The sequence below is a fragment of the Cucurbitaria berberidis genome (assembly GCF_010015615.1).
Source record: "Cucurbitaria berberidis CBS 394.84 unplaced genomic scaffold K460scaffold_4, whole genome shotgun sequence".
Classification (NCBI taxonomy): domain Eukaryota; kingdom Fungi; phylum Ascomycota; class Dothideomycetes; order Pleosporales; family Cucurbitariaceae; genus Cucurbitaria; species Cucurbitaria berberidis.
This window is the reverse complement of record NW_024468938.1, coordinates 3,824,037-3,851,302: the sequence shown is the minus strand read 5'-3', so window position 1 is coordinate 3,851,302 and position 27,266 is coordinate 3,824,037. Positions and strand designations below refer to the sequence as shown.

The following is a 27,266-nucleotide window of genomic DNA, read 5'->3' as shown; positions in this document are numbered from 1 at the left end:
GGAGCGATCGAAGCGAGGTTTATATGGGTCAGAGGACATTGTGACGACATATTGAGTATTTGGCCTCTAAATTACTTCACTGTTACCAAATTCTTTGCCGGCGACCTTGGGATGTCTAGGCTCGGCGCCGCTCTGCTCTTGACTTTTCATCGCTTCGAGCACTTCTATTCCCATGTCTGTTCTGGGTCCAGTAAAGTTCTTCCGGCCGTCCACGATCCATTGTATGGTGCTGATGAACAAGATGATGCCGAATGCAACAACGCAGTAGTCTGTGTGCCTGTTAGCCGGTGACTCTGTACGAGGTGTATGAATGTCATACTCATGCTCGAAGTGGTGACTAGGCGCTCCGGTGGAAACAAGAAGAGCACGGTAGTAACAATTGTGTACGCAATACCAAGCAGATTAGCAGCCCAGCCGAGAGGAGTAGGTAAAGCAAAAGCCCTCGGTGGCAGCATCTTTCTTCCCCGGCAGACGTTAATAGCGACAGGGATGGCGTAACTCACACCCAAGGCAACAACTGACGCGGCGATGAGAGCATTGAACGCGCTGCTTGAGCCTATCAGGATCAATCCGAATAGGATAGTCAGGCCAGCGGACAGCATCAGAGCATTCAGCGGCTGACCAAGGCGCGGGTGTACCTTTGCGAAGACTCTTGAGGCTGGAAGGCCGCCATCTCGAGCGAATGCGTAGGTCATGCGGGAGCTGGTGGTCATGATGGCGATCTCTGCGAACAGGATGCAAACAAGTGGAAACATGAGCAGACAGGTGGCTCCCGCGCGGCTGCTAGTCGCGTTGTGCATGATCTGCAAAAGAGGACCAGTGGATGAAGAGATGATGGCCTCGGTATTGCCACCGGAAACGAAGAGCAGGACCATTAAAAAGATAAAGCCAGTACAGGTCCCGATGGCGACACAGTAGATCATAATCTTCGGGCCTTCAACGGAAGCATTGGGGATCTCCTCAATCATATGCGCGACAGCATCAAAACCTGTCAGCCCGAAGCCACCCTGCAGCAATCCCAAGAGCCAGGCAATACCATCAGGCCAGCCTGTCTCGTTGATGAAGTTGGTAAACACAAATTCTGCCGAAGCGTAATTTGGCGAGGCGCAAGCTAACACGGTGATGCAAATGATAGCAAAGCCGCCAATGCTCCAGATAAATGCCGTTTTGTTGATGTACGGCAGCAGTCTGTTCAGAAAAGCGTTGACAAAGAAGGCAATAAGCGTCCAGGCAACGTAGATCAAGTACACCTGGTATGGTCGAAGGGCAAAGTCCGGATGAAACAAGGCGATCAGACCGGAGATGAGTTGGGAAGCGAGCAGGCCACCCGAAGTTGTCAAGGCAATCCAACCAGAGACGTTAATCCAGCCAGTGATCCAGGAGGCGAGAGGCACCCATCTCTTAGGAGTTATGACAGCCACCCAGTGATATCTGCATATCTCGTTAGTCTCGTATCTCGCAAAGGACCGAAATGTACGCACTGTCCGCCAGCGGTAGGGTATGCTGATAGAAACTCGGCGAGCGATGCAGCCAACGCCAAGTTACAGATGCCAGCCGTGAGTAAGCCCCAAATCACGCTTGTCGAGCCACCGCTGGGCAACGCAACACTGAGCGATGACGAAAGCGCTGTCCACGAGTTGAGGATAGCGAATGCCAACCCCAGCATGGACAGAAGACTGAAGTTGCGCTTGAGTTCGCCCTTGTGACCCAAGGCTTCGAGTTGGGCTTCATCATCGATTCGTCCCGGCTCGGCAGGCTTCATGGTAATAGTAACAGCCGACAAGGTCGACGGGCAGTATGGGTGAGATTGGAAAGCATGAAAGCGGCTCTACGAGTTTATAGAGGAGACGCGGAGACGATTCCGCCATTGAAGCCATCATTACGTCGTTTCCATGATAGGCATGTCTAGCCAGCGACTCAAAGCTTGACAAAGCTTAACACCAACCTCCCTCGCCGGTTGGCTGCCACACACAACTCCACAGATAAGCCTCCTTGTTCCTAAACACGGGGTGTTCAAGATGGGAACATGGGGGATATGTCCAATCAATTCCCCTATCGGTTGCTGGCGGGGCGGTGGTGACATGGCCCCTCAACATTGTCCGAAATCGGTAGCGTTCGCACTCATCTTCGGGCCGGCTCTGAGGTGCGCGTCAAGGGCGTCTCTGAGCAGATAAGTCACAAAGTATCGACGGATAGATGGATGGATAGGAGACGATCCACGCAATGCTGGGTATGACAAGAGAAAGATGAAGTTTGACCATTCTATTTGACGTGTGCTTGGCAGCCTCGGCATCCTGCGTCATCCTGTTACTGAGGTGGGACAGCCGATAAACTGCGGCAGCCGATAAACTACCTTAATATTAAAATAAATTTAATACGTTATTTTTAAATTATAATATATTAATTATTAATAATTTAATTTTAAATGCAATTATAGTAATTAATTTATAAAATTTAAAAAAATAATTTTTATACTGCGCAGCTGCAAAAATATTTAGTATTAATTAAATTACTTTAGCGCATTAGTACTAAAAGAAAATATAATTAAATATAAAAAAAATTTAATAATGCATGTATTTTAATTTATAATAAAAATTAAAATTTGTGTAGTATATACAAGGATTATTTAATTATAAGCTTTTACTTATAAAAGCTATAATAAAAAATTTCGCCTTTAAATTATTAAAATAAAAAGTTTCTAATAAATAAATTTTATAATTTTTTAAAAAATATTATAATACTTTTATTTTTAAATATACTACTAAAATTAATTGTAAACAGCTTTTTACTAATACTAAGCATAATTATAAATTATACTTTAATTTTTTTTATTTAAAAATTTAAAAATATAATATTAACGCGCGCTATATTTATAATATAAATAAATTTTTTTTTTATTAATATTACTTTATGCTTTAAATAAGTTTTTTTAAAGCAATTTTAAAAATAAAAATAAATTATAGTAGCTTTGTAAAATAGTAATTAAAAATAAATAATAATTTTAGTATATATTTATGCAAATAAAAGCGTAGTAAATCTAAATATAATTTTTAAAAAAAAAAAAAAATTTTATAATACTTAATTACACAATATAAAAGCTAAAAAATACTAAATTTTTTTTATAATAAATTTTTTTAAATAGTCTAATAATAATATTAGTTTAGCCTAGCTTAAATAAATTTTTAATTAGCATATAAAAAGCAAAGCATAAGCAAGTTATAAAATTTTTATTTTTAATAGCTATAGCAGCTACTTTATTATTAATTTTATAAACTTTTACAATACTAATAAATTTTTTTTAATAATATTTTTTTTTTATTTAACTTATAGTTTATAACTTTTAAATATAGTGCTTTTTTTACTTTTTTTAATTATTTATTTAATTAAGTTTTTATACTACTTTTATTGCAGCTAAAGTTTTATTTTTATAAATAAAAGTAATTTTTTTTTATTATTTTAGGCTACTTATAATACTATATTTACTTTTATAAATATATAAAAAGTATTTAAAGCTATAAGTATTAAGCTACTTAATATTAACTTAAATATTATACTGCAATAATTTAAAATATAATTACAATAAGAAGATTAAAAATTAATAAATAAAAAAAATAATAAAAAAAATATTTAGAACTAGCTTTATAATTTATTTAAAATTATTATAAAAAATAAAGCAAAAGTTAAAGCTAAATAATTAAGCTTTATACTATATTTTTTTTAAGTATAAAATAAATTTTTTTACTATAAAAATAAAGGTTTTTGCAATGCGCTTTTAATTAAAAAAAAGTATAAAAGTAAAAATAAATTTTTAAATTTTTAATAGTATAAAAAGTTTTATAATACTATAATATTTTAAAATTTAAAAACTATTTAAGAAGCTTATACGCGCAATATAATAAAATAATATAAAAATAAAACTAAATAATTTTAAAAAAAAAAAATAAAAAAACTAAAAGCAACAGCAATATTATATAAAAAAAAAATTATAAAAAAAATAAAAATAGTATAATTGCTTATTAAAAAGTATATTATAAAAAAATATATAATAATAGTTTAAAAACAAGCTACTACGCGCGCATAAAAGTAATAAAAAAAAAAAGCTATAATTTTATAAAAACTTTATAATAAAGTAAATAAATATAAATAAATAATTTTATATTTTGCAAATTTAAATGTAGTAAAGCATTATTATATTATAAATACTAAAAATAGTAGTTTAAATATATTATAGCTATTGCAGCTTTTATTTAAAACTACTGCGCGCAACTGCCAAATTAATTTTTTAAAAAAATTTAAATAATATAAATTAATTATAAGTTTTTATTTACTAATATTTTATAAAATTTTATAATACTAACTTTTATAAGTAGCTTTATAGCTTTATTTTTGCAAATAGGTGACTTTAGTTAAAGTGGTTTATTAGCTGCCGCAGTTTATTGGCTGTCCTACCTTAGTAGGCCTCATCGACGACGCACACCGTGATGGCTACCAACGTTCACAGCTCGTTGTACTGCTCCCATCTCGCGCGCAGTCAACACTCTCAGCGCCTACTTGTTTCATCCTCGGCCCTGTGTGTATACAGAAATCTTTACGTCCCTCGACTGCACCACCGGCACGTGCGCGACATGAAGCCCTGCCAGGTCCCCGGTTGAAGTCCACTATTCCACCTGCCCAATTTGCAAGTTGCCACCTTATTACAGGACACCACATATAGAGGCAATATGATGGCGCGCGCTTGGAATAGGATACGGGGCAGTCGCTCGCAGGACTACACATACCTCCCGCTGAGCGAAAAGGAGCCGCTTTCGCCCATCAAATCCAGACAGCATTGGCCATCAAGAACGAGTCGGACTACTCTTGCAATGCAGGTCATGGGGAGTCTCCTCGGGATATATGGCCTCATCAGGTGCGCTTTCGCTTAGCACCACCAGTGTCTCTTTCGATCTACAACTGACTCCATCCAGCCTTGTGGCCGCCCTGTCGCGCAACGAGACTTGCGACACCATCGACCATGGCTACCGCTGCAGCCCGGAAACCACACAGTTCTGGGGCCAGTACTCGCTCTGGTACTCTGTTCCTTCCGACATCGATGTCGCGCCCCCGAAAGGATGTGAGGTCACCTTTGCGAACGTCCTCTCCCGGCATGGCGGCCGCGACCCGACCTTTGGCAAATCCATAGCCTACGCCCTGTTGATCGCCGAAATTCAGAATACCAGCACAGCCTATCCAGACAATTTCAAGTTCTTGAAGGACTACAAATACACATTGGGCGCGGATAAGTTGACGGATGCTGGGAGGCAAGAGATGATCAATTCAGGCGCCCACTTTTACCGCCGATATGAGAAGTTGGTCAAGAAGAACGTGCCATTTGTGCGCGCTGGAGGACAGGACCGCGTAGTCGAGTCGGGTGAAAAGTGGCTTGAGGGCGTCGCGCTGTCGCTGAAGAAAGAGCCTGAAAAGATCGACGTGATCATTCCCGAAGGCCCAGCCTGGAATAACACGCTCTCGCACGACATTTGCCCTGCATTTGAAAGCGGACCTAGTCATGACCTCGGTGACAGAGCGCAGCAGGTATGGGCCACACACTTTGTTCCAGCGATCCAGGACCGCGTCAACTCGGCGCTGGGCACCAACCTTAGCGCCACGTCCATAGTATACTTGATGGACATGTGTCCCTTCGACACCCTTGCGCATCCGACCGCCAAGATGTCAGACTTCTGCCTTCTGTTCACTGAGAAGGAGTGGCATAGGTATGACTACCTCCAGACCCTGGGCAAGTTCTACGGTTACGGCATGGGCAACCCGCTTGGTGCCACGCAGGGAGTGGGATATGTAAACGAGCTGCTAGCACGGCTGACCGAGAAGCCGGTCGATGACCATACTACCACGAATCAGACGCTCGACTCCGACCCGGCGACGTTCCCTCTTGATCGCAAGGTCTATGCGGACTTCAGCCATGACAACGACATGAGTGGGGTCCTGGCTGCCCTTGGATTGTACAACAACACTCAATTACTGTCCAATACGACTATCCAAGATACTAAGCAGACCCACGGCTACTCCGCAGCCTGGACGGTGCCTTTTGCGGCGAGAGTGTACGTCGAGAAGCTACAGTGCAAGCGCGACGAGGAGGAGTTCGTCCGCGTCATTGTAAATGATCGTGTTCAAGCTTTGGACTTTTGCGGCGCAGACAAGTATGGTAGATGTAAATTAAGCGAGTTTGTAAAGAGCCAGAGCTTCCCGAGAAGCGGTGGGCTTTGGGATAGGTGTTATACGTAGAAAACGCCATCGCATCATGCGTATTCTAGAATATCCCCCTCCAAATTTACGCCGTTCAATGCACAACCAAATATCGTTACACACCAATATCCCTCCCCTTCCTCCCGTGTACCCTTTGCACCGCTTTATCCCTCAACGCGTGGACTTTGGAAGGAACACCACCCTTCTTCCCTCCACGTCCCGCTCTTCCCACCTTCCTTCAAAACAACCCGGACATCCTGCACGCGCTGGAACTTATCCACCGCCTTGACCATGTCCACAACAGTCAACGTAGCGCCCATAACAGCAGTCAACGCCTCCATCTCGACGCCCGTAGGACCCGTACACTGAACCTTGGCCTCGACAGCGACACCGCCGAAACCCATGCCCTCACTCTGCTTGGCGTCGAGAACGTCCAGCTCGATGCCAACGTGCGTGAGCGCGATAGGGTGGCACAGCGGGATGAGGTCGGGACACTTTTTCGCGGCCATGATGCCTGCTATGCGGGAGACGGAGAGGACGTCGCCTTTTTTCAGGCTGTTGCTGCGGATTAGGGAGAGGGGCGTTGGGTTGGAAAAGTAGACGGTGCCGACGGCGATGGCGGTGCGGACCGTGTGCGCTTTGGCGGAGACACTGACCATGTGTGCGGAGCCGGTGGATGTGAGGTGCGGTAGGCTGGGCTGAGACGAGGGTTGCTGAGGACCAGAGGTGGTAGTTTTGGCGTCCTTGGATAGTTCAGGATCCGATGCTGCGCGGGATGATGTCGAGTATAGGCGGCGGGTGAGCGGCTTGTACGAAAGCTGACCAAATCCGATACGCCCCTTGTTCTGCGCACGGAAAGAAGCGTCTCTGCTGTTTGACCTCCTCCCTTCGGCAACATAGCTGTCAGCACCCTCTTTCAAGAAACCCATTCCCACAGCATCAAATTCCTCCCAATCCAACACGCCCTCCGCATCCCCACCGATGTCACCCCTCTTCTCAAAGACTTGACCCCACCTCCTCGCCATGCGCTCGGCAGCGTCATTGCTCAGATCGTGATCTCTGACCATCTGATCAAGGACTGCCTTTACATTTTCATCAACTCTACTCGTTTTCACTTCCTCGTTGTTCGAACTACCTCCAGCATCATCGAAGCGCGTCTGCCACCTAGTAACTAGGATCTTCAGCCACGTTCGCAGCGTCCTCTGGTTATTGCTAGTCCATACGTCGAACGGTAGTGTGTCGATGCGCGGATAGGAGCTCTTGAGGCGTTCTTGCAATTGCAAGATCTGGGATTGCAGGTCTGAGACTTCGGTATCGAAGTTTGCGGTGAAATCTGGGTCAATGGAGATCAGGCCAGACTGGGGTACTTGTAGACGGAGGTTGTCACTCGGTTGGCGCTGAGGCGTCGGGACAGTTTGGTCGTAGTTACTAGCAGGGTGGAGGTCTGATGGAAGTGAATCCTCATTGCTTGACCTAGAGGACATGTCCATCTCTTTCGTGGTCGTTGGCTTCACATCGCCGCCTAAGCCTCCCCCCATTGCCGAGATCCTCTCTGCAGCTGGTGTTCTCGCCGTGAACTTCTTGAAGGTAGAATTGGACTCTGATATCCTCTTGAGTTGTTGCGAGCCACCATAGGAAGGAGGCTGTGGCATAAATGTCGCCATATCCAATTCTGGCATTGCCTCTGTTGCCCCCCCAGCCTTGATAAATGCATCGTCCAAAATATCACCCAAGTCGAAAGATTCCGCCTTAGTCTCTCGCTCTTTCGCTGGAATAAACCGTCTGGTAGTTTTAGCCCATTGTGCTTCCTCCTTTTCTTTCTCGAGCTGCTTGGATAACTCGTGCTTCTTGCTTAGCAATCTCCGTTTCTGCATCCGTACCTTCTCCAGATCCTCAGCACCGTTCAAGACGGCCTTGATGGTTTCAGCGTGCGCTTTATACATGTCAAGAATAGCCTCCATGTCACTGATTTCCTTCTGTTGTACATCTTCCAGCTTTTTGTACTCTGCATCGAAGTCTACCTGCCCTTCGTTCAAGAGCGCAGAAGTCCTCTTCCGCTCTCGCCACAACGATCGTTTCGTTGCCCGTTCATTTTTAGGGTTCAACCCGGTCATGATTTTATCGGCAGATACACTGAATTGTTTCCAATCTCCTGGGTCTGTGGCCACATCAAAGAATTTTGCGCCAGCGATGCGGGATTCCAGCTCTCGGATCTTACTCTCGATGCCCTTGAGCAGCCTTTTCCTTGCTTGCGGCAATCCGATCTCACCCAAAAATTCTCTCAACTCCCTTGTGTCTATAGCCAGGTTCTTGACACTTGCAACGGGAGCTCTTGTCCCCAGTCTTTCCGTATCTTCCCCGGACGAAAACCTAGTGAGGAACTGATTAACCTTTTTGAAGGACACATTCTGCTCCAACCTCGGATTTTTTGTCTGATACTCATGTTTAGCTGCAGGCGTAGGGGTTGTCGAAAATGCTCGGAGCGAGATCATTGAAGGCGATACAGAGGAGAGGAGAGGGAGAACGGATCGACCAAGAGAAAGCGGTGTCGCGTGAGCGCCCTTGGGCTGGTGTTGGTTCATTGGCCATGGTAAGCTGGGGTTTACGAAAGAGGCGTTCCTGTCTGCACGAGGTTAGCAAGGTACATCACAGGCTTTGGAGAGACGTAGTGCGAGAAAACGGGGTATATGATTGGTGTATATAACCAGACATTTTACGTCCAAAACAGCAGCAGGCTCACAAGGAGAAAGGACCGCTCGTACGCCAACTATGCAATAACCGCCATGAATCGTAAGAGCATCCAACCTGACCAAGTTGAAGAAAAGAAATCCACGTCACCCACCGATTAAAATCATGGGTCGATTTTCCATGTTCGCGAGGTCGTTCAAGTCAGCATGCTTCTCGGCTTTCTTCTTCACAGCTATGCCGATCATATCGAGGAGCTCGCGCTCTCGTTGGCCCCACCCAAGGATGGTCTCATCACTCAGGCGACCTTCGTGGCGATCCATTTCGAGTTGCCTGATGCGCTCAAATGCTTCTTGATCAATGGGTTCGCCGCTGTTGCCTTGCCGCAGGAGGTCACGCAGTGAGACCTCGTCGTTGCCGTGCAGACACACTTTGAGATTGCCGTCGCTCGTTATGCGCAGCCGATTGCATGTTCCGCAAAAGTCGTTGGTCATACTCGTAATAAAACCAACCCTGCCGACAAAGCCAGGGACCTCGTACGTCTTGCTGGTGTCGTTCTTGTGCCCCGGGATATGCCTGAGTCCAGGGTACTTTGTCCGTATAATGTCTAACATCTCCTGAAAGCTTATCATCTTGTTTTCGCTCCACTTGTTTCCACCAAAAGGCATGTACTCGATGAAGCGCACTTCGATATCCTTCTCACGGCCCATTTCGACAAAAGGCAAAATCTCTCGCTCATTCAGCCCGCGCATGACTACGCAGTTGACCTTGAGCTTGACGTTGGCGCCGAGCTTGTTCATCTCCAGTATGCGATCGATGGACCGCATGACGGCGTCGAAGCCTTTCCGTCTCGTCATGATCTGGAACTGGAACGGATCTAGCGTGTCTAGACTGAGATTGACTCCTGTCAGACCTGCTTCTACCATGGCATCGAGCTTTCTGTGTAATGCAATGCCATTCGTTGTGAGTGCGAGTTCTCGTAGACCTTTCGGGCGTAGGCTGCCGATCTGCTGCATCAATGGGACGATGTCACGGCGCACAGTGGGCTCGCCGCCCGTCAAGCGGATCTTGGTGACGCCCTGCGATACGAAGAGCGACGATAGGTAGAAGATCTCCGGCGTGGTGAGCATGTTTGCAGACGGCGAAAGTGGGATGCCCTCTATTCACTTTATCAGTTTGTGTTCTTCGCCAGTCAGAGAGTCAAAGCCCACCTTCTGGCATGCAGTACAGACATCGCAGATTGCACCGCTCGGTGATACTGATGCGCAGATAGTCATGCTGCCTATTGAACGTGTCGGTCAAAAAGTCGGAAAATGGCTTTGCGTTCTTGATGGCCTCTTTGCGCTCCAGCCCAGTACGTCGTGGTGCTACTGGTGCTGGGGGAACACCTTCTGGAAATTCAACGCTTGGTTCTCGTACCGCAGCATTCGTCGCAATGCTTCTCGGCCGCAATGCGCGTATCGACGGTGGTGTCCAATGTTCGCCACAGCCAGCTGCCCACCGCAGAGCGGCGTTCCCCGGCGGCCTTGTCCGTACTCTAACCATATGCGGTGTTAAGGAGAGTCGCAGGTAGGAAGAGCTCCTCGTCTAACATTGGGAGGGGCAGACATGGGACCTATATACACAATCGAGTCGCAGGTGGAAGATGACTGAGGCATGACATGCGCTATCCGAGGAAAGCGCAGGGTTCTAAGAGGTGCTTGGCATAATGACTAAGGAGAGAGTGACGAGTAAGTGGGGTATCTCCGCCCCCGCCCCAGGATAATTCGAATTCGCGACGATATCCTCGTGCAATCGTAAGAAACATCCTTCGAGACTCTTCCTGCGGGTATGGAGCCTTTGTTACATTAATTCTCACGTTGGTCCAAATCACCTGGCACGTGCTAGAACAGTTCTTCTGCGTCACGCACTCATGTTCCGAGATTCCGAACATCGGAATGGACTCATCCATATCAGGCAGGACCAGTCACACGCAACTTATTATTCTTCAGCCTAAGTACCTTCTCACAACCCTACTGAACGAGGCCTCCCCTAATCACTCTTAAATACCAATTTCACGCGCTGATTACACCGAGCGGTCCTTCACCACGACATCGCTACCCCTACTCTTTCCTCCTCGGGCTATCGTACTCCCTCTCTTCCTCCTGCCTCTGATCTTCCTTCAGCAAGGCCTTGTACTTTCGTTTTCCCTCATGAGATGTGAAGACTAAGCGCGTAGTTTGTCGTATTCTCGGGTCGGGGCGCCACTTTCCCCTCGCTGTCTCCGAATTAGTGGAAAGGGTGCTGATCAATAGGGTGGTGGGGAAGGACATGTTATAGGTATCCAACCGGGGAACTCGGGCTCGTGCAGGAGTGTGGATTCTTGGAAAAGTCTTGTGGTGGCTGACCTTGCTTATAGTTGAATGCTTTGATGGGCGTAAGCACCGGTGTCCTACCATATCCACCATCGTTGGTGACTTCTTGATTTGCGCTCTCCACACTGCCACGGCGACCCTGAAAGTGCTGCCATGTACCGTTCAGGATCCTAGGGTCGATCTCCAGACTGGACGGCTCTTGGTTTGGCCTATCGTCTTGCTGCTCGTCGCCCTCGCTCTTGGTCACTCGGTTCGTCTGCACTAGCTGTGAATGCCACCTCCAGCAATTTGCGCAAGTCGGTTTGAGGCACGGCTGTTCATAGGTGATCTCATTCTCCGATTTCCCCTTCCCCTTTCTCTTCGGACCGCCGTAGTGGAATCGCCAGAGCTTCACCTTGCAGTGTGTGCGCTCTTTAGAAGATATAGGCTGCGGCTGAGTCGCTGCTCTACTAATGTTGTCGCGTGTGGAAGGCGTCACTTTCAACCTCAGTCTTGGGCCTGACTTCGTGACTTTGTGACTGTTCGGGTCGTGAGAGTTCCATATTCCTTTCGGAATTTTGATCTTTAGGCCTGACATGTGTGGACTTCTGCTTCGGATGGTATGGCGTCGCTGGATCAGCGCAGTCATTTGTTGAATGGCCTTGGTCTTGTTAGTGCGTGCAAGATGTTCTCTCGCCATGATTTCTTCTCGCAATTAGTTGTCAGAGTTTTGTTTGTCCCTTATTTATTTGTCGTTCGCTGGTTTGTATGCACACCTGTACGCTCGCTTTAACATGACAGAATAGAACTGTTCCAGCGTGGTGGAGTTGAAAGACAATGTCTTGGGCATTGTTTTAGTGCCTCGATATGACTCTGTCTTTGTTCAAACAAGGTATGCGACATGTCGATGTGGATGAAACTTCTAAAAGAGTTGGTCCAAGGGGATCCCACGACTCCCTTTCGGTATGCTGACCTATCTCTATAGTTGCTTCTTCTATACTGTCATGCGAAAGTAGTATGAATAAGAATTTAGAAGGGCGGTTAGTCAGTGTTAGAGCTAAGATGGCATCTGCAGCAATATTGTTGTCACTGAAAGATCGAAGCTATCATTCAAGTCAGTCATCGAGACCCCTAGCTTATGGAAACTACCTAGGTACCTGCGCAAGACTAGGGGCACCAATAGTCAGTACGCGACTGCAATCTTCATTATCCCCACCCACTAGCCATTGGGTGTACTTGCCTACTCAGAGCACACAAATTGAGTAAACTGGCAACGGTCACTGAAAGCGCTTACCTAGGTACTTGCACAATAAGGCTGTGCAAATACAAGAGGAAACGAGTGCTGTCGTCTTTATGCGACCGACGTCTACATCATATACAGCAGCGTATTCTCACCACAACAGAAATTGGTTCATCATCAATAGCCAGCCATGGACGCAGTCACCAAAACACCGCCTGTCGTTCGACCACCAAACTCATCTTCTCTCATCGATGCCAACAAAGACCTCGAAATAGCTTCCACCCAACCACCAGTACAACATCGCCGGCGAGATGCCTTCATTCCCGGCTTCCGTGATCGTCCACCTTTCATACAGTGGCTCCGGAGAAATTGGCTCGACATCGCGACGCAGCTACTGTGTCTTCTCACATCATTTCTAATCTACACCTTCTCCCCGCCGCTGCTGCCACGGTACTTTCCTCTCTATCCTGGAATCGAGCGCAGCGGCTTTGGACGCAAGTACGGACAGCCGTACATGGGCGAGTACGTTTCGACGCTTACCAGTGCTATTGTGAGCTTTGGTGCCCCAGCGGCGATCCTGGGTGCTATTGCTCTGTGGGGAACTAGACGGTTTAGAGACGGGAACGCGGCGGTGAGTTTGAACAGCGAGCCTATGCCTTCTTGTCGCATAGACTCCCCACGAAAGCTCGAACATCACTGACAAACTACAGCTCATAGGTCTCGGCTATGCTCTCGCGACAGCGACTCTGTTTCAATCCTTCATGAAGATACTCATCGGAGGTCTTCGTCCACACTTCCTTTCCATCTGCGCTCCCTCTATACCTCCTTCTCGCCTTGGTCTCAACACCCCTGGCCCGAGCAATCACCTTTATTTCACCGCGAGTCAAGTCTGCACTGGGGAGAAAGGAAAGATCAAGGAGGCACAAATGAGTTTCCCAAGTGGCCATGCGTGTGCAGCCTTTGCAGGCTTTGGATTTCTTGCGCTGTGGTTGAATGCACACCTGAAGGTCTTCGGTCGAGAACTGCGGAGTGGGTTTCCACATACAACTGGAGCGAGCAAAATCGAATCAAATGCTGTGGAAGAGAAGCAATTAGATGATGGCCGTCATCGGGGCAGGATTCAGCATTGGAAACTTGTCGTGTTTGCTGCGCCGTTGTGCATTGCATTTCTCCTGGCTAGCAGCAAGATTAGAGATGGGTGGCATCATCCTGTTGATATCATCTTTGGCGGTCTCGTGGGCACGGCGTTCGCGCATATGGCGTACAGAATGGTGTATCGGAGTGTGTATAATTGGCGCAACAACCACATTCCGATGGAGAAGTAGCGAATCCGATTGATACGTATGGTCGAGCAAATGGTATCGTCACTGGTCAGACTTTATTAGCAGGGCTGTATAAGGGAATCACCTTTTTCCCGTCGCGACAAAGCAAGCTGAGTAGTCTGCCTTTATTTTACCTTTATCGGTTTTCTTATAATTCTCTATCTCATGAACATGCACTACCAAAAATGGTGAGCGCGCGATTCTTCCATTGCTCATAAGTGTTCATTGCAAGCTAGGACTACTGCGAGTTTATATATACCTGATAACCACTATCTCATCAAGACAACTCACCGTTCTGCCCAATAGTAGCCGGTCGCACAAACTTGAAATCCCACAACGTCTTCTCCCCTCCATCTGCTTCCTTCGACGGCAAGACCTTGACCTGCGACGACCCCTTTTTGACATCGAAATTCTGGCCTTGCCTGTCTTGCATCATCCACTTAGCATTGCCCGTCGGCGCAATTTCAAAATACCACATCTGGTTATCCTTCGCCTTGCTGTCGAGCTTGCCAATGTTGAGCGTCCCGTCAGCATTTCGCTCAATGCAATGGGTGAGACCTGTATGGAGGTTGTGCAGCGTCCAGATAAAACCGTTGGGTTGGACGTCGGCGACCCAGCGGAAGACCCAAAGCTGGCCTTTTTCAGCCGAGGGGCCCATCATGGAGATGTTGGCTAGCGTAGGTGTGTTGTTGTTTGGCAAGGCGGTCAGGGTGTTGGCAGGGCTTTTGAGCGAGTTGAGACTGGCGGATTCGCCTTGCAGGTCACCGGTACGGTTGGCGGAGGTGATGCGGTAGCATGCGTTGGGATCAAGGTAGAGAGGCATGTTATCGGTGAATTAAATGGAGAACTATTGGGATTGTATAAAGTTGATGTTCCTAGTACGTACTATGCTATGATTGTTTGATGTGAAGGAAACAAGCAGGATACTTATACCTGTGTGGTGTGCGGGGAACCTGTCACGGCTACGTGATACTGGTGTCTCAACCATGGTCTCGACATTTCAGCTTCCCCTCTTTCGGAGACGTAACACTCAGCTGGATTGAGGAGCGTCAAATCATATCTGAATATTTTCGAAAGCCAACAAGCCAAAGATCTGGCGCGTGACATGTGTGATATCGTACAGGAGGTACGCGCCCCGATACATTTTCATTTGTCCTGTACTGGTACTAGAAACTGTTGAGTAACACCCATCATAGACTAGACTTGGACAAAACTCCTTAGGTGCTACGAGAAGAACGCTGATTTGACGGAAGAGGTAATGTGAACCTGAGACACGACCGGATCATTCCGTAAAGATGGTGTTGAGCAAACCCTCTAGACGAAAGTAGCTAAGCCGATTTGCGACGTTGCTGATCTGTATGAATAGCTGAAGTGTCCTTGAAAATGTTTCAGCTCGCGTGCAAAGCTCGATATATGTCAATCTTGCAGCTGAGAAACGCATACTCTTCACGAGACAACAATCAATCATCTTAAATCCACCCGTCATATCTCAACCTCTGCCCGGACTTTAGATTAATGAACATCTGTCGTGTAGATGATGGGAGACTAGTTCTTCGAGGATGGCATTGAACATAGTAGGTCTGTACTTGGATAATAGGTACTTCTGGAGGACTAGCTGTGAGAGACAGGCCAAGAAAATCAGGTTCATGCAAGAAGATAGCATGCAGATCATCTTAGGGCATCTTACGATGTACTAAAGCGTCAGTAAGCCTCGATGATACGTGGCGTACAGCTGAACTTGCTAGGCCCCGTGGACGATCGTTAGAACATGCAATGAATCTACGCATGCTCAAGCGACCTTCAGACGCTGTCAAGAAACTAATATCGTAGCGCTGGGTTGGGCATTCGAAATGTATAACAATTCGACGATGACATTTGTAACGTAGATGTGCCATACTCAATATTAGAGCGGTTCACAGTATTGAGTTACATTTCCGTATAGGATTTTGTTGAATCTAATAAAATCGGCAGCCGCGTGTTGTATTCGCAGCTGGCAAGACAGCTCAATGCATACTGTATGGAGTGGGCACTTTATTATGATGGAACATAAACGGTGAGATGGTAAGTATCGCAGGCAGGAAGAAACTAATTCTTTTAGCACTGCGACAAAATCAACGATGGCTTCATGAGGTTTGGAAACAATACTTACAGTGGGCGCTTTGAAATTGCTCCTAAGTAGCTAAATACTGAACTTTCAAGGACTGCGTTGGACTGTAGGGTGGGGCATCATTGTCAGGGCTATGTTGGTTCCGGTCGACGACCATTGAATGAAAGAAGATAGGTCTCGCTATCGCGGTGTGTGAGCTAATTTGTCCCTGAGGAACAGCTCTTTAGATGACTAGAGGCTTGCGGTCCGGCGCATTCTAGTACATAGGGTCAGCTTCGACTCCACACCTTACCTTGATTTACCTAGAATTTCGCAACGGCCGCAGTGTGAGAGGATTTCATGCAGCCAAAGTAGTGATAAGGCTCACTTGAAGATGATGCGATCGCAAACATACCTCGTTTCTAGCTTCACAGAGTGGGAGGATTACGAGCTCTTTCAGGTATTGATCTATCGGGAAGTAGCTTGCGTACGCAACCAATTGGTCTACTCGTGGGACGCCTGATGCTAGCATGACCACCAGGCGTAGGATTTTGAAAATTGACGAGCGAGCGAACAGAGTGAACGCCTAGCTATAGCCTACAATTCCAGGCCTCTTTTGGGTGGAGCACAGGTATCGAAACAGATGATAAGACCAATATTGATCAAGACAATCCCACAAACCCCGAATGACGTGTGCGGCTCGTGTAGCTATCTTCAGTCAGCTGTGTTATGAGATTCGATCGCGTTCCTTCTGTATTGGAATGAAAGACTAGTCTTAAGCCTCCTTTCTCAAGATTACGATATGGCTCAGCCTTGCAGGAACCGTCGTCGAAAATTGATGACACAGCCAAACACTGTGGCGCAGAGCAAGACTCCAGGTATAATATGCGCTGGGTCTACGTGTTCTCGATATATTGCTCGGCACCATGGATGTTGGAGGCCGATGACTGGAAACTTCCTAGAGTCGTGCATATAAGAAGAAAGGTCGCATGAGCTGTCTGCCTTTTATTATAATTCGCCTATTATTCCATACCAAAGCATTCGTCCTATTCATCCCTTGCAGAGCTGGCAGGGTGTTATCCACCATGAGCAGTCCCATTACTTGCAGGATGCATGTAGTTCCAGAAGCTACTTTAGGTACTCCAATACTGCGTAGGAAATATAGGTCTGCCAAAAACAATATTACTACAAAGGGGTCTGAATAATTGTGTAAGTATTCACGTCAGCATGCGTTGACTTGACGCACGAGCCCGTCGGCGCCCAATTCGCCGAGGCGCAACAGCTTTCGCGAATTGATCGTCCCATGATATCGCAGCTTCTACTCATCCGCAATTGGACGCCAGCCGCTGAAGATGAGGCCCTCATATACGTGCAGGCAGTGCCTATCCCTCATCAAGAGCTCACGATCCCAATTGAGGCCGTCGCAGGCTCTCCGGCCCCTCTTGCAGCATAGCCCAGCGCAGCGAAATCATTCCACCAAAGGCCCTGCCCAAACTAAGCTCGCCCTCCCCCGAAGAAGCCTCTCTACGACGCCGCAGCGAAGCCTCGAGAAGCCGTTTGAGCCTTATGAATATGTCGATCCAGAAGGCATCCGCCGCAAGCTCCTTCTGACGGAAGACAACCTTTTCAATTCCTTCACAAACTCGCCCATACCACAGATCCGCAAACGCGCTGCGTTCATGCGCCAACATGCCTACTGCCCGCATCCTTCGCATCAACCGACGCGCGCAGCAAAGAACCCCATGGACCTCGAAGCCCGCAAATCCTCGTCAACTGGCGCCCCGCCCGCACATGTCGATTTCGAGTGCCCCGACTGCGGCATACCCGTCTACTGCTGCGAAGAGCATTGGGCTGACGACTACGAGGCACATTTGGAGGTGTGCGATATCCTCAGGCAGAGTAACGAGGATGATCACGATCTGAGGAGTGGGCGCTTCTTCAAGGAGTTTCAGTTTGCCGAGCCGCAGATGGAGGAGATTCTGGTCAACATGACGAGCTGGGATACCTATCTCTACACCCGAGATTTCGACGCTCTCAACGACGACCGGGAGATGCGGCAGGCGACCAAGTTGCTGACATACCCAATGACCATTGCCAGCATCATCAATGAGCTGAGTCCATACAACATTCGCAAGAACGGCAGGATGACGCCCGAGGGGCTCAAGAGCTTCAGTGGTAAGTAATCATAGACTTAAGAATACTCATCTCTTGACAGGACTAACGTGAGTGTAATAGCCCTCCGACATACCCTTCATCCTCCCCGAACTGGCGGAGGCGACTCCTGGAAAAACGTCCGCCTCGCGCCCCCCTCCGTGCGTCTCTTCATCCTCGGTGCTCGTGCCGAATCCTCCCTTCCTCGCGAAACGTGGATGCAGCTCGCCTACCTCTTCCACCGTGTTCAATTCTCCATAAACTTTATCGGGCCCGAGTCTATGGCGAATCGCGAGAAGGAGCTCCCTTTGCCCGAGCGTACGCCCTTGAACCCATTCGGCGCCGTCGTCGAAGACCGCATTTCGAATGCGATGAAGATCAGTACCTTCGTTGAGTACTATCAAAATATTCACAAAAAGGGACATTTCTACCCCTATGACCCGTACTTCGACTGCTTTGTGGTATTCCATCCTGGTTTCGGCAACCCCGCCTCGATGCACGAGTGGGAAGAGACACTACCCCTGCTCCTGGAGACGAAATGTCCAATCATTGCGACAGGATACTCGCCGTGGGATATGCAGCAAGACGTCGACTTCTTGAACAAGAGGCATGGCAATGAGATGGACATGCTCCTCGAACCTGGGGAGAACCTATTCCGAAGTCTGCGCTGGGACCTCAACGATCTGGATCCCCACGATGTTACATGCAGCAATTGGGGTGTGTATGCTTTCCGAGGCAAGAGGTACGAGACCACGAAGAAGGAAGAGGATGAAGAGGTGCACAGCGAGCGGACAGCATAAGTGCAACGTGTATTATAGATATCTATCAGCATGTATAATATGTAAACACTTTGTGTGCGCCTAGATGTTCTGGATCTTTACTACGCCATGACAGCGGCCATTCGAAGCTACTCAGGCGTGATACTCGGTCGGGCAAGTCATCCGCTGATAAACAGTAGCAGCAGAAGTGGTGTGTTTTACGTCCACACTATGATGATATCTCACGAGTCACCACACTCATGGATCAATGTGATTTCGCAGCAGCATAGAAGGCTAGTGTGACCAAGTGGACAAGTGGGTAGTGAAAAGGGAAAATTGTCCACCCCTAATTTCCAGAACCTTTGTTACGATTTAGTTTTGCATACACCACCTGGAAGAAAAAGATGGCCCAACTTGAAGTAGTCAATAGTGGCGATGTACAATACTCGCTGCTGTCTCCCCGCAGCCGAGCCACGTTTCCCCCCCACGTGGTCCTAGGTTATGTTGGTCGCTTTGTTCCAACAAAGACCCCAGCTTAAGCCAAACTATTAAAGCTGATCTTATGCTCAAAAGGGGTTGGTAGTAGGCTGTAGACTTCTGGGCCACAGTTAGTGTAGAGGGGCAACTATCTCATGAGAAGGGAGATTCCGTTAGGTTGTAGCCATCAAGGTATTCTAGATTCCTGGTCGGTTCACTCTCACATTTTTTTCAGGACGGGGTGATGCAAAAGCGCACAAGCATCTAGGTGGGTACCCAGGTGGTGTCAAGCTCGACTGGGGCAAGCGATGGATCAGAATTGGCACTAATACAAGAAGGCTCAGTGTCAGGGTCGATTTTGGGCAGCGTCACCCTGTCCCTGACTCCGTGAAGACGTCCAAAATGTGAAGACGATCCCGAAGTAAGGAGTTGCGAAGAAATACATAGTCTAGTCTCCAGGAGTACTAGCGCCGTGATCTTTTACGATCTGGCCGCCGCGTCGGTTTCCCAAAATTATTTTCCGCCACGCAACACAAAGGACGGGAAGGTCCTCACCCACGTGGGTGGATTTCCCCGCTACTTTTTGTCTTTGACGCAGCTCTCCTCGACGAAAACCCATGCATACCACAACTTGTAAGTAACTGTTCGAGACTTTCCGACTGCTTCTTCGTGACAGCGCAAAGCTCGTCTCCACTTCGTGCTCTCGATTGCCACGGCATTACGACGCCTCATAGATCCACCACACACTATACATAGATATAATCGATATCGTTGACGATGGAGCGCTATGTCTAGATCGATACGGGCAAACGTTATTGGAGGAACTTTTTTGGCCCCCGAGTCGCCGACTAGCCCATGCCCCTAGGTCGTTGAACAACCAACGTGCCGTGCTGCTAGATCTAGAGACAAGCTTTTCAACGCTATTTCATCCTGGCCGCTCGAAGCTTGTCTGCCAACGTGAACCGATTCAACATCCAGAACACGGACGGGAGAGACCCACCATGAGATTCTCCCACGCGTGTCGCGTCCGGACTCGTCTTGCCGTTGCCATGTCGGTACTATGGCAAGGGAAATAGCACAATCTCCACCAATCCTAAATTGTATACGTCACGAGCATCTTGGTTTAGGAGAAGCACACAAAACCACGACAGTATGATATGAATGTCGGTACAACCTATACGCCTTGAGGTGGTGCGGATGTTCCTGTGGTCAATACCAATCATCACAGCATGGTGTTTCCGACAACGCGCCGTTACAATCAGCCGCAAATCACCGAGACGTTCTAGAAATCAAGGCTCCAGTTCATATCGTTCCCGTAGGGCAACGTGGACGCAAGATAACGCTAACACGGATCCAATCTTTTGCTCCGTTGTTGGTCAAGCAGAAATCAGCGGACCTCACCACCTCAGAGATACTCACTCGCGATCTCTTGCTGATGCACTAAATTCCTATCAACCGTTACCGTCAATGTAGATTCATCACAATGCTGCTTCCGCATGCTAGGCGCTTGGTCGCTCTTCCAAGTCATGGCCAAAATTGCTCATCGTATCAATATGATCCACCAAAAACGAAAGGTATCATGTACTGCGGCACCTAACCGGATTTGGCAGTCCTCCCTTGCCTGTCTAAAGCGACCCACTCGGTTCTTATCCTACCTCAGCCCAGTATGGATTTCGGGGCGATCCAGCTAGTTGGGAGGATCGTAAAAGTCAGCCACAGTGTTAGTTCGTCGACATCGGTATGACGGGGCCAGACCCAGAGCCAACTCTGTATATATCCCAGTGAAGATCTCCTGACTGAAGCAATATTCTTTCACTTCTGTCACTCACTCTCTCAGGATAGATCGTTATTCACGATGCGATCTTTCGTCGTTGCTGCCCTGCTTGGGTTTGCTACTGCTCAGAGTAGTTCCGTTGATGCTACCAGCTCTGTACTGAGCTCGCCACTCACTTCTGCAACGCCCTCTCCGTCTACGCCTACGTCGTCCACGCCGACGCCCTCCGCAAGCTCAATTTTGAGTTCCTTATTCATATCTTCGGCGCTCTCTACGTCTACGCCTTCCGCCAGCTCTACAGCCTCAACTAGCGCCAAGTCTATCATCACTGTTGCTGCAGATGGCTCAGGACAGTTCACTGCTATTAATGCGGCTGTGAGTGCAGCTCAGGTTAGCGGCATCCCTACAGTTACTGTTCTACCTGGAACCTATTCTGAGGCCGTCACAATCCTGGGTTCAAACACAATCACTATTGTTGGCGCCACTGCTACTGCTGCTGCCGACTGGTCCCAGAATCAAGTCACTGTCTTGTCTCCTTCGATCCCATTCACTATCGGAACCAGCAGCGCAAAAGGAGTCACTTTACGCAACATCAACTTTTTCAATTCAGCCACCACATCTGCATCGACGGCTGCGGTCGTCCTCTCGTTGAGAGGTGACAATATCGCATTCTATGGCTGCTCCATTGTCTCCCCAGGTGCTACTGCAATCTCCGCTTCATACGGGCTTGCATTCTTCGCAAACTCGTACATCGAGGGCTCGGATAAGATTTTCTACAATGTACCGACCGCTTACGTCTACAAATCAACCATTGTCCCCTTGTCTTCTAGTGCCAGCATCGTGTATAACAAGGGTGCGGCCGTCGGCGGAACATTCTATAACTCGACCGTCGTCTTCGACTCTAGCTCCGTTCAGCAGAAGCCTGGTAACACCAACACCGGCGTCTTCTTGGCAGCTCCCAATAACGCCGGTGCTGTGGTGATCTACAGGGACACTGCAATGGGGTATCTGATTTCTCCCGCAGGTATTCACCCCTCTGCTGCTACTACATCATCGTTCTATGGTGAGTTTGGAACGACTGGCGCAGGCTCGTATTCCCAGAACGCTGCTTCCCGTCCTAGCTATGACGTCCTCCTCACAGCCGACCAAGTCTCTCAATATACCATTGACAAGGTCTATGGCAACGCGTTCTCTCCTTTCGGCAGCTCTTCCCTTGCTTGGATTGACCAGAATGTCGTCTCTTCTCTGCATGCTTCGAACTCCGTTATGCCTGTCGTCGCCTCTTCCGCTTCTTCGACTACTTCATCGACGATGTCTGTCAGCTCTACAGTCTCATCTAACTCTACTGCTACCGGCTCAGCAACGCTCAGCTCCATGACCCCCTCCTCGACATGCTCTGCTGCAGCAGCCTCCGGTACTCTCGTAGTCTCCAAGAACCCTGGACCTTGCGAGTACAGCAATCTGACAGCCGCGATCAGTGCTCTGCCCAACGATAGCAAGCCATACACAATCCAGATCGGTGCTGGTACCTATGTTGAGCAGCTCTCTATCACTCGCAAGGGGAAGGTTACTTTGATCGGTGCCTCTAGCTTCACCAACGACTACACGCAGAATCAAGTTAGGATCGAGATATCCAATGGTGTACTGACTAGCGCCGGACAAAACGAACAAACACCTGTCATCAATGCAAAGAAGACTTACGACAACTCTGGTCTGGCAATGTACAATATTGACTTTGTCAATACGTACCCACAAACAACAAACACTGCTGCTCTAGCTGCTGACTTCTATGGAGCGAATATTGCGGCATACGGATGCTCGTTTGTCGGATTCCAAGACACTTTACTCGCGAATAAGGGCACACAGGTGTTCAGCAACTGCTACATTGAGGGCAGTGTTGACTTCATCTGGGGTTTCTCTGCCGCCTATTTCCATCAATGTATGATTGTTACCAACACGCCTGGATCATGTATCGCCGCCCAGTCTCGAGCTAGCGCCGATGCAGCTGGTGGTTATGTGTTCGATTCCTGCAAGGTCACCTATAGCTCGACCTATGGCAGTACGTACGGGTTGAGCTACCTCGGTCGCCCATACTCGGCATTCTCCATCGCTGTTTATATGAACTCGTACATTGACCAGCACATCAAGGACGCCGGTTGGTCTGTATGGTCGCCAACCAACCCGCAGACTTCTGGCGTCTTGTTTGGCGAATTCAACAACTCGGGACCTGGATCATGGCAAGCCTCTACACAGCGTGCGAGCTTTGCGACCAATTTGACGGCATCTCAGGCTACGAAGTATCAGCTTGCTTCTTGGATCGGCGACACCACGTGGCTCGATATGACAGCGTACAACTATGTGCCGTCGTATAGCCTTACTGGTCCCTCATCAACATCGCCCTCCACATCGCCCTCCCCATCCCCCAACAGTACCATCACTGGATCTGCCACCACTGCCACAATCAACGCGCATCCCGACAGCGGTACTGTGCCACCGGTTGGTGCTGTCGTTGTTTCCTTAGATGGAAGTCATAATGCCACTTTCACCAACCTCACTGCCGCTCTTGCGTCGCTTCCCAAGGATTCTACTAACCAGACTATCTTCATGTATCCCGGTTCTTACACCGAACAGATCCCTTCAATTCAACGTCCCGGTGCAGTGAGGATAATTGGTTCCACCAGCGGCAACCCCGGTCAATCATACAAGGACAATCAGGTCACAATCACTTACTCCCGTGGTCTCTCCGTCTCTCCTTTGCCTGTCGGTCATTCTGATGCGGAGACGGCTACCTTTGCAACAGCCTCCAATAGGATCAGCCTCTACAATATCAACATGATCAACAGCGATAACCTCGATGGCTCCCAGGCTTCCTACGTTACGCTTGCAGCATCGATCTATGGCAACGATATCGCATTTTATGCCTGCTCATTTGATGGATGGCAAGATACTTTGCTGACTGGTGCTACCGCTGGTTATCAATACTACGAGTCCTGCTACATTGGCGGCGCAATCGATTTCATCTGGGGGTACTCCAAGGCTTATTTCAAGGGTTGCACAATCGGTGCTAAGCGCAAGTCGTCTGCTATCACTGCTCACAGCAGAGCATCTTCCTCCGCAATCGGTGGCTATATTTTCGACCAGTGCCTGTTCACTACTGCGCCTGGCGCGACCGATGATCTTACCAATAAGGTTTACCTAGGCCGCCCTTACTCTCAGTATGCCCTAGTGGTCGTCAAGAACTCCTACCTAGACAGTGCTATCAACTCAAGTGGCTGGAAGATATGGTCTGCTACCGATCCACGAACAGACCATGTTACTTTCGCAGAGTTCAACAACACCGGCCCTTCTAACTGGGAGAGCAACGCTGCTGCTCGCACAGCCTTCGGCTACGCCACGCTTCTCACCTCAGACTTGTATCATCTGTCATCTGTGATGGACTCTACCGAGTGGATCGACATGACTTTTTGGAATTCCATAGTGACTCCACAGCCTTTGATCACTGCCCCAGCTCCAATAAACACCACAGTCACTGGGAATTCTACCTTCAATGGTACAACACCTCCTGCCGGTGCTCTCATCGTCTCCAAGACACCAATCACCAATGTCATTACATATGGGACGATCCAGGATGCTTTAAATGCTGCACCAACCACGAGCAAGACAAACGCAACCATTTTCATCTACCCTGGTGTTTATCAAGAGCAGCTCGTTCTCAACAAGTCTGGCCACACTATTTTCCAAGGTTACTCTTCCGCAACGGATGATTACTCCCAAAACCAAGTCACGATTCAATTCAACGGCGGTGTCGACACGCAAGGAACCACGGGTAGCAATACGGACGGTGCTACTGTCTATGCGACTGGCAATTTCTTCCATGCCTTCAATATCAACTTTAGGAACAATAGGGGAACTGAACAGAACATTGCCTCGCTTGGTTTCGCTGTCAAGAGCAGCAAGTTTGCTGCACTGTACGGGTGCCAGATCTATGGTAACCAGGACACGCTCAGCATTTCGGGTTTCTTGTTCACCTTCAAGACCTACATCGAGGGTAACGTGGATTTCATCTACGGACCCGGATCTGGATACTTCTTGGACTCGACCATTTCGCCAAATGAGGACAACGTTAGCATAACGGCTCACAAACGCCTCACCAACACCACGAGCGCCGGGTTTGTGTTCGATCAATGCAAAGTGAAGCCCGCCGTCGGCGCAGGTACTTTCGCCAACATCGGTCTCGGACGTCCATGGAACAACTTCGCTCGTGTCGCGTACGTCAACTGCTACCTGGATTCCATGATCAGTGCCGCCGGTTGGAACGTCTGGAGCAAGTCTTCCCCTAACACGGACGGTGTTCTGTTCGGAGAATATCACAATTATGGACCTGGGTCCAACAACTGCAACCGCGCTAGCTTTTCGCAACAGCTCTCAGATGCCGATGTCGTCCAGTTCCAACTGGGCAACTTCTTTGCTTCTACTGCTTTCATCGACTTCGATCACATCGACACACAGCCTTTCGCGGTCGGCATTGGCTCGGCGCAGGCTTGCAGCACTGTTTCATCGGCTATCATCTCAGCCACACCAACCTCTACCTCATCACGGGTTAGCTCATCTCTTGTGCCGACGCTTTCTAGCATCGTTTCCTCGAGCTCTATTCCGGCTGTCACTGTGTATACTACTACCACATTTACCGTCAAGTCCACTATTAGTGCCATGATCTCTGGGGCCGATGTCACTTCAACGAGGCTTCTTAGGGTTACCGAAACAGTCTCGATAACTGAAGCGGACGTTACCAAGACACAAATACAAAAGGCTACCGCCACAGTCTCTAACGCATTGCCTGACGTCAAGACCACCTACATCGACGTAGTGACAGAAAACGAAGGCCGCACAGTTTCCCCAGATGCTGCCACAAAGACTAGCATCGTCAAGGAGACTATCAATGAAGGTGGATTCACGACGAAGGCCGCGCAAACTTTTACGATGAAAGAATATACGACCGTTACTGTTTTGTATACTGCCGCCCCTAAGAAGCCAATCACAATTACAGAGAGGCAAGGATCGACGGTCCTAATTACCAGCACTGTCACCGCGAAGGGCAAGGGAAACAAGGCCACTACTATCAAAGTTACAACTTCCGTGGAGCCCACTAGCACAAAGACAACTACTATTAAAAACAAGAGTCTCGTGACCGTCAGCACAAGTTCGTACAAGACGGTTACTAAGAAATCTACAACAACGAAGTCTTGCATCCCGACCGATGCCGCACAACGGATGGTTCGCCGCGGAGCTATCATCCCACGCGCAGCTCGCCCTGCGACGACGACTCTAACTCTCAGCACGACAATTACCAGCTTTGTTACATCAGCCGCGACTCGAGCCGGCTCCACTGCCTATGTCACGCAGACTCAGGTCGCCGGCACAAAGACGATCGCTCTGCCTGGCAGCACTACAACCGCGACAACGACTTCATTCGTGAAGACGATCACGATTGGTTCAGGCTCAACGCACACTGAGACTATCACCTCAACTACCCAAATTGGCAAGACGACTACACTCAAGAAGTCCACAACCCTCGTTCTCACCACGACATACGTGACCCAAACATCACTGTCCACCATTACGGGCGAAGCCGTCACTGTAAGCAATCTGCAGACAAAGACGAATTCGGAAACCGTTACAGGCGAGCAGCAGACAGTTTACATCACGGTGGGAGGTGATGTTACGTCGACGATCCGGACGACTGTTCCTGCTAGCGCTATCACGAAGTATCAGACCATCACGCAGGGTGGTGCTATTGCGACGGAAACGGTCACTGCTGCGGCGGGAACGAAAACAGTAGTGCATAAGGTCACTACGACAGTGGTGGTGTGGGCAACTAAGACGGCGAAGAATGCCAAGACGTGTACTGAGTAGTCTATGATGGCTACATGGTACTTTTGCATATACTCCTTTGAGTTATTAATATTATGTAGATATTGTAATATCTAATTTGTAATCAACATATTTTCAACATTTCAAATCGAAATTCTGAGATGTGAATATGAGCGCGCTGTGGTTTGCGCTGAGCTCCAGTAGATAAGAATGGAAGAGATAAACTTCTTACTGACTGAATGTGTTAGAAGCTCGCTAAATTACGATGGGCGTAGGGACTAAAAGGTGTAATAGGCTTGCTGTGTATTTTAGAGAACGAGGACACTGTA

At 48.3% G+C, this 27,266-nt stretch overlaps 9 protein-coding genes across 9 annotated transcripts; 4 read left to right on the top strand and 5 right to left on the bottom strand.

Annotated features, from left to right (window-relative positions):
- Positions 1–66: 66 nt before the first annotated feature.
- Positions 67–1,762, bottom strand: K460DRAFT_379111 (amino acid transporter; the record flags this gene model as incomplete). Its single annotated transcript, XM_040935143.1, has 3 exons — positions 67–269; positions 320–1,431; positions 1,482–1,762. 3 exons carry the CDS (start codon positions 1,760–1,762, stop codon positions 67–69), a joined length of 1,596 nt encoding a protein of 531 aa, XP_040786662.1.
- A 2,959-nt stretch (positions 1,763–4,721) lies between these two features.
- On the top strand, positions 4,722–6,279 carry K460DRAFT_379110 (acid phosphatase; the record flags this gene model as incomplete). Its single annotated transcript, XM_040935142.1, has 2 exons — positions 4,722–4,906; positions 4,965–6,279. 2 exons carry the CDS (start codon positions 4,722–4,724, stop codon positions 6,277–6,279), a joined length of 1,500 nt encoding a protein of 499 aa, XP_040786661.1.
- Positions 6,280–6,341: 62 nt separating this feature from the next.
- K460DRAFT_157578 (MoaC-domain-containing protein) lies at positions 6,342–8,991 on the bottom strand. Its single transcript, XM_040926860.1, has 2 exons — positions 8,951–8,991; positions 6,342–8,863 (listed from the first exon to the last, which is right to left on the bottom strand). Exon 2 carries the CDS (start codon positions 8,820–8,822, stop codon positions 6,405–6,407), a length of 2,418 nt encoding a protein of 805 aa, XP_040786660.1. The 5' UTR covers positions 8,823–8,863; positions 8,951–8,991; the 3' UTR covers positions 6,342–6,404.
- Positions 8,992–10,553, bottom strand: K460DRAFT_157577 (molybdenum cofactor biosynthesis prote). Its single transcript, XM_040926859.1, has 2 exons — positions 10,137–10,553; positions 8,992–10,084 (listed from the first exon to the last, which is right to left on the bottom strand). The coding sequence occupies exons 1-2, from the start codon at positions 10,468–10,470 to the stop codon at positions 9,075–9,077; spliced, it is 1,344 nt and encodes a 447-aa protein (XP_040786659.1). The 5' UTR covers positions 10,471–10,553; the 3' UTR covers positions 8,992–9,074.
- An 841-nt stretch (positions 10,554–11,394) lies between these two features.
- On the bottom strand, positions 11,395–11,862 carry K460DRAFT_263578 (uncharacterized protein; the record flags this gene model as incomplete). Its single annotated transcript, XM_040927484.1, has 1 exon — positions 11,395–11,862. A coding segment is annotated over one exon (468 nt), but the record flags the coding sequence as incomplete, so codon positions are not given.
- Positions 11,863–12,554: 692 nt separating this feature from the next.
- Positions 12,555–14,258, top strand: K460DRAFT_419054 (acid phosphatase/Vanadium-dependent haloperoxidase). Its single transcript, XM_040937978.1, has 2 exons — positions 12,555–13,129; positions 13,209–14,258. Exons 1-2 carry the CDS (start codon positions 12,689–12,691, stop codon positions 13,821–13,823), a joined length of 1,056 nt encoding a protein of 351 aa, XP_040786657.1. The 5' UTR covers positions 12,555–12,688; the 3' UTR covers positions 13,824–14,258.
- K460DRAFT_157528 (uncharacterized protein) lies at positions 13,961–14,844 on the bottom strand. The gene has a single exon (XM_040926858.1). It carries the CDS (start codon positions 14,641–14,643, stop codon positions 14,098–14,100), a length of 546 nt encoding a protein of 181 aa, XP_040786656.1. The 5' UTR covers positions 14,644–14,844; the 3' UTR covers positions 13,961–14,097.
- Positions 14,845–17,227: 2,383 nt separating this feature from the next.
- On the top strand, positions 17,228–19,263 carry K460DRAFT_397249 (uncharacterized protein). Its single transcript, XM_040936146.1, has 2 exons — positions 17,228–18,081; positions 18,142–19,263. The coding sequence occupies exons 1-2, from the start codon at positions 17,259–17,261 to the stop codon at positions 18,855–18,857; spliced, it is 1,539 nt and encodes a 512-aa protein (XP_040786655.1). The 5' UTR covers positions 17,228–17,258; the 3' UTR covers positions 18,858–19,263.
- A 1,884-nt stretch (positions 19,264–21,147) lies between these two features.
- On the top strand, positions 21,148–26,979 carry K460DRAFT_379106 (carbohydrate esterase family 8 protein; the record flags this gene model as incomplete). The annotated part of the gene is made up of 21 exons (XM_040935141.1): positions 21,148–21,383; positions 21,462–23,548; positions 23,588–23,680; positions 23,726–23,830; positions 23,867–24,127; positions 24,170–24,281; positions 24,321–24,334; positions 24,374–24,392; positions 24,426–24,915; positions 24,985–25,034; positions 25,074–25,188; positions 25,264–25,334; positions 25,368–25,421; positions 25,476–25,731; positions 25,762–25,830; positions 25,861–25,956; positions 25,996–26,064; positions 26,095–26,130; positions 26,161–26,256; positions 26,308–26,421; positions 26,470–26,979. 21 exons carry the CDS (start codon positions 21,148–21,150, stop codon positions 26,977–26,979), a joined length of 4,953 nt encoding a protein of 1,650 aa, XP_040786654.1.
- Positions 26,980–27,266: the final 287 nt, after the last annotated feature.